The sequence below is a fragment of the Sinocyclocheilus anshuiensis genome, unplaced genomic scaffold (genome assembly GCF_001515605.1).
Source record: "Sinocyclocheilus anshuiensis isolate Anshui unplaced genomic scaffold, SAMN03320099.WGS_v1.1 scaffold2470, whole genome shotgun sequence".
Lineage (NCBI taxonomy): Eukaryota > Metazoa > Chordata > Actinopteri > Cypriniformes > Cyprinidae > Sinocyclocheilus > Sinocyclocheilus anshuiensis.
In genome coordinates, this window is record NW_015560624.1 from 80,752 (window position 1) to 87,108 (window position 6,357).

Genomic DNA, 6,357 nt, shown 5'->3' on the forward strand with positions numbered 1-6,357 from the left:
TGTGGGGGGGAGGGGGGGGGGGGGGGGGTGGGGGGTTAGATTAAAATAAGCAAGTTTGGATTAGTTCATACATGCTTGCCATCATCGTTTTCTGACCCTGAAGACTTTCCGGAGTCCTGGAATTCAGACGAAAGACACGATCATCAGAAAAAAGACAAAATATAAAATACAATAGAAAAAACGTATCTCGCACCATCAGATTCAGAACATGAACTCTGGATGAGAAGAGTTTAAAATAATTGAAAACTGAAAATATAAAAATAAAACCCAATTCAAAACACTCTGGATGAGACAGAAGATGAGAAGCAGAATATTCAGACCAAAATTTTAAAATCCTGAATTTAATTATATGTGACCCTGGAGCACAAAACCAGTCATAAGGGTCAATTTTTCGAAATTGAGATTTCTACATCATCTGAAAGCTGAATAAATAAGCTTTCCATTGATGTATGGTTTGTTAGGATAGGACAATATTTGGCTGAGATACAACTATTTGAAAATCTGGAATCTGAGGGTGCAAAAAAATCTAAATATTGAGAAAATCATCTTTAAAGTTGTTCAAATGAAGTTCTTAGCAATGCATATTACTAATCAAAAATTAAGTTTTAATATTTACGGTAGTAGATTTGCAAAATATCTTCATGGAACATGATCTTTACTTAATATCCTAATGATTTTTGGCATAAAAGAAAAATGTATTTTGACCCATACAATGTATTGTTGGCTATTGCTACAAATATACCCCAGCGACTTAAGACTGCTTTTGTGCTCCAGGCTCACAAATACAAAATATATAGGAATTATATAAGAAATTATATAGACATAAAAAAAAACTAATAAAAATGCAAAAACTTTAAAATTAAAATGAAAATACAAATATAAAAACTAATTCAAAATATTAATAACAACCATAGAAGCATCTCAACGACCCTAAAACAACACTGAAAAATCGCTTTGTTCTTAATGACTTGCTTTAGAAAGCCAGTTCTTCACTAACCAGCAGCAATGCAGGTTAACCAGCTGTTAAACCAGTATTGCAGGTTTGAATGGAGGAAACTGAACATCACCTTTTTACTCTTCTCATCTTTCTTCTTCTTGTCTTTCTTCTTTTTCTTGTCTTTCTCACTTTTCTTCTTCTTCTTCTTCTTATCATCGCTGTCGGAGGAAGAGGATGAGGAAGAGGAGCTGGACTCCTGAGGATGGAGGTCAAAAGGTCGAATACGTTCTGGATTCATGTATTTCTCATGAACTCAGTGTGAATATTTAATAAAGTGAGAGATTTTACCTTTTTCTTATGCTTCTTCTTTTTTTTCTTTTTCTTCTTCTCGTCATCGCTGTCAGAAGAAGACGAGGAGCTACTTGATGATGAAGACGAATCCTTTGAGAAAAGAGAGCAGAGCAGTTATTCAGTGAAATCACGGTAAATCTTCATAAACCCATACAGAAATGTAATATATGACATACTGTATATTGAATGTATTAAGAGTGATATTGGCATATATGCCACCTATAAGGCAATATATAATTTCCACATTCATACATTCTCTGGGTAGATGAAGATATAAGTTTATAACATATATAAAATAGCAAATATTTTGCTAAATTTGTATATGTGCATATGTTAATAATATCTATATGATGATATTTTATATGTAGCAACCAACAATATACTGTATGTTTTAATTATATATGCAACTTTATTAAAACTTCATATATACAAAAAATCTGTATGTTTATATATGTTTTTGTAATACATTTTTTAAAACACGTTTTTTTTTTAATCACTTTTATATTTATCAACAGATATTGACGGGTTTCTGGATGGATATACTGTACATGACATATGTCCAAAAATGTATGGCACTTACACAAACATGCATATTTGTTTGGGCTAGATATATATATATATGTAAATATATGAAGTTCCACTTTCTAATAGGTTTCATACACGTTTTTACCTCATATGATTTTACCTCAAATTATTTTCACATATGGAAATTTCATATATGTATATATATTGTATTACATATATCATCATCATCAATCATTCTGACTTTTACTTTCTTCTTCTTCTTCTTCTTCTTCTTCTTCTTCTTCTTCTTCTTCTTCTTTTTGTCATCCTCACTGTCAGATGATGATGATGAAGAGCTATTTGATGATGAAGATGAATCCTTAAGAAACAAGAAAATTAAAGGCTTGTACTTCGGAGTGCTGCTGGGAAATTGTATGAAATGTGAGCAAAACAAACGAAAATAATAAAAATGAATGAATGCATGAATGAAATAAGCAAATAAATAAATAAACTGTTAATGACAAAACTAACTTTTTCACATGCAGCTGTGAAATTACAGTGAAACTACACTAACAATGCTTTTTCAAAGTTGCAACCAAAACAAAGACGATTGGAATATGTTTTACAAGAAAATACTATTAGTTTTTAATTCAAAATTTTATATGTTATGAAATTGCTTTGTGACATCTACCAGCAATTTGTGAAAAATGTTTCTACATCAATTTTTTTTTCAGTGTACGTAAATGAATCTGACCTTCACTTTCTTCTTCTTCTTCTTCTTCTTTTTCTTCTTTTTCTTTTTCTTCTTCTTCTTCTTCTTGTCATGGTCACTGTCAGATGAAGATGATGATGATGATGAATCCTGAGGATTGAGAGATTAATCTGCATTTACATTCATTTTCTTAGCAAATGACATCTTAATAATCACAGACAAGAATGAATCCACAAACACATTCATTTAGGTTTCAGGCCAGGTAGCTCATTTCTATCATTACCTTCTTCTTCTTCTTCTTCTTCTTCTTCTTCTTCTTCTTCTTCTTCTTCTTCTTCTTGTATGATGATGAAGAGCTATTTGATGATGAAGATGAATCCTTAAGAAACAAGAAAATTAAAGGCTTGTACTTCGGAGTGCTGCTGGGAAATTGTATGAAATGTGAGCAAAACAAACGAAAATAATAAAAATGAATGAATGCATGAATGAAATAAGCAAATAAATAAATAAACTGTTAATGACAAAACTAACTTTTTCACATGCAGCTGTGAAATTACAGTGAAACTACACTAACAATGCTTTTTCAAAGTTGCAACCAAAACAAAGACGATTGGAATATGTTTTACAAGAAAATACTATTAGTTTTTAATTCAAAATTTTATATGTTATGAAATTGCTTTGTGACATCTACCAGCAATTTGTGAAAAATGTTTCTACATCAATTTTTTTTTCAGTGTACGTAAATGAATCTGACCTTCACTTTCTTCTTCTTCTTCTTCTTCTTTTTCTTCTTTTTCTTTTTCTTCTTCTTCTTCTTCTTGTCATGGTCACTGTCAGATGAAGATGATGATGATGATGAATCCTGAGGATTGAGAGATTAATCTGCATTTACATTCATTTTCTTAGCAAATGACATCTTAATAATCACAGACAAGAATGAATCCACAAACACATTCATTTAGGTTTCAGGCCAGGTAGCTCATTTCTATCATTACCTTCTTCTTCTTCTTCTTCTTCTTCTTCTTCTTCTTCTTCTTCTTCTTCTTCTTCTTGTCATCGTCGCTGTCTGAGTCTGAGGAGGATGAGGAGCTGCTGTCGGATGAAGAAGAAGAGCTGGAGTCCTGTTGGGAATAACAGCAGTGAATTCTATATTCTACATACAAGATCATATTCTGAAATGATTTATTAAACCAATAAAAACGTCATGAAAATGTGTAATCTTTCACAAACTGTAATAACCATCACTCCATTCCAGTGTTATCTTGGTATCACTGAGATACTAGTTGTACTGTTTTTATTAATGTTTTGAATTGGTTTTCATTTTTGTATGTTGTTTTAATTTTAATTTTAGTTATTTATAATTTTAATTTTATATTCAAGTTTTGTTTTGTCATTTTTATTAGTTTTTTGTTTAAATATGTCTATACAATTTTATAAGTTATTATTTCAGTTTTAGTGTTAGCTATTTTAGTGTAATCAATTTAAAATAAATAAAAAATAATAAATGTCGCCAAGGGTACTAGCTGAAATAAGTTTAATTTTCATATATATTTTATTCCGTTTATTTTATTTTATTTTTTTTATTATATTTTATTTCACTTCAGATTTTTTATTTTATTATTTTTATTATATGCAATTTTTTATTTTCCTTTAAATAAAATCAATATATTTGTTATTATTTAAGGAAATATTTTTTTTATGGTTTTAGTTTTAGTTAACTATAATAACCCTTCATGTATTGCTCATATTTAAAGCATTTTATATAATATTTTAATAATTTTAACATTTTCAATTTTTATAATTGACAGGACATATATAGTTGTGCATGTGTATGTATTTATATATGTATTTTAATGTTTGTTATTATTGTTGATGAGCTCACCAAGCAAAATTCCAAACAACTAGGTTGTATGAATAAATAAATAAATTTTTACGTTGACTTCACAAAAATAATAAATCAATACTCAAAATCACAAAACTAATATAGTTAATCAGTTTAACTGCAGGACGTTTACAGTTTAGAGTACAGTAGAATTTGACTGATTATTGATTTTACATCAGCTTCAAACAACAGTTAGCCTTTACTTTCTGAATTATTCATTTTATATTATTAATTACAGTTAATTATCATTAGAATATCAGTAAATTATGAACCAGCCCTCCAATATTATGTGATTTTTATTATGCAGCGGTTTATGAGGAAGCTTAAATCTTACTTCATCTTTCTTCTTCTTCTTCTTCTTCTTCTTCTCATCCTCACTGTCCGATGAAGAGGACGAGCTGCATGCCTTCTGAGAGACAGAGGCGTCATATGAAATGAGTTTAGGGCATAAAAATCATGTTTAGCACGGTTCTGATTAATGAGATCTGTCACCTGCACACAAGAGTAAAATCACTTTTACTAGTGCGGCTCAAACCAGCAGTGAGTGCGTTACTGGAAAAACATGTTTTTTTTTCACACATAATTGGATGATTAATGAAGCGAGCTTTTCGTTCGTTCATATTTCATATCGAGGAGAGTCAGACGTGGATCTGAGTTAATTACACAAACCTTCTTCTTTTTCTTTACTTTCTTCTTTTTGTCTTTCTGTTTGTCGTGGCCTCCTTCGCCCTCGTCATCAGACACGTGACCGTCGTCCCTGGCAGCGGTCAAACCCGCAGACTCCACAGGAAGTGCTGCACAGGACAGGAAGTTGCTTTCATGAGTCATGTGACCACCATTAGAGCTTTGAAATAACAGTTGTCTGTTCGGAGGAAAAACAGGGTCCTCACACGCAGTGCACTTTTTAATAATATTTTTAATTCGTTTTTATTTTTGTATTTTCCATTTTTATTTTAGTTAAAATTGTATACATTTTTTTTTTTATTAGTAATTGTTTATTTTTTAGATATATTTCTGAATCATTTTTATTTTTTATTTCAGTTTAGTTTGAATTTTTTGTTATTTTAGTATATCAAGTTAAACTAAATGAAAATGGGAAATGTTTCCTTGGCAACTAGCTAGTTTTATTTTATTTTATTGTATTTCACTTAACGTTATATTTTTAAGTATATTTCAAATAATTTTATTTAAAGTAAAAAAATGTATGGCTTTATTTTTAACCCTGTGTACACATTTAGATCAACACATTTCCATGACTCACAATTATAAATAAAATAAAATAAAATAAAATAAAAAGTAATACATTTAAATAAAATACAAAATAAATTATATTACTAAAGAACTTTCCATGCAACTTTTGCGACAAGATATTATTAACTTTTCCAGACCGTAAAAAACATTTTAGTTAAAGTTTTATTAATGTTGCTGTATTAATGCTGTTTTTATTAATTATTGTTTTATGTCTATATAGTTTTTATTTATTTTAATTTTTTAGTTATTTTAGTACATCATGTTAAACTGAATGAAAATGAGAAATGTTGCTTTGGCAACTAGCTGAAATACAATAAGCTTAGACAATTTTATGTTATTTCACTTAACGTTTGTTTCATTGCAAGTAATTAAATTGTTTATGGTTTTAGTTTGAACTAAATAATAACCCTGTTTACAAGCATAAATTACCACATTTCCATAACTCATAACTAGAAAATTATTATTTATCATATTACTAAACTACAATAAATTCAATAAAATAAAATAAAATATTATTATATTACTAATGAACTTTCCATGAGACCTTTATGATATTATTAATTCCCTTTCATGGGAACTTCGAACTGCGTCCTCTAGGGGTCGCTATGGGGAACGCCTCGTCGTGACCCGTGTCTGAAGCATACATTGAAAAAACACCAACAACTCGTTGGCCGGCGACAGCCATGACGTCACTACCGGTGCGACTATAGTATAAATAGG

General features: G+C 29.7%; 1 protein-coding gene across 1 annotated transcript in view; it reads right to left on the reverse strand.

The window, feature by feature from the left end:
- Window positions 1-6,357, reverse strand: part of LOC107681913 (cylicin-1-like) — a 58,506-nt gene that overhangs the window by 1,073 nt on the left and 51,076 nt on the right. Inside the window, exons 17-23 of the mRNA XM_016478285.1 lie at window positions 5,056-5,180; window positions 4,721-4,795; window positions 3,500-3,625; window positions 1,286-1,378; window positions 1,157-1,193; window positions 1,068-1,117; window positions 72-116 (exon numbers count right to left, since the gene is read on the reverse strand). Coding sequence (XP_016333771.1) covers window positions 72-116; window positions 1,068-1,117; window positions 1,157-1,193; window positions 1,286-1,378; window positions 3,500-3,625; window positions 4,721-4,795; window positions 5,056-5,180 — 551 coding nt within the window. The remainder of the gene's footprint in view (window positions 1-71; window positions 117-1,067; window positions 1,118-1,156; window positions 1,194-1,285; window positions 1,379-3,499; window positions 3,626-4,720; window positions 4,796-5,055; window positions 5,181-6,357) is intronic.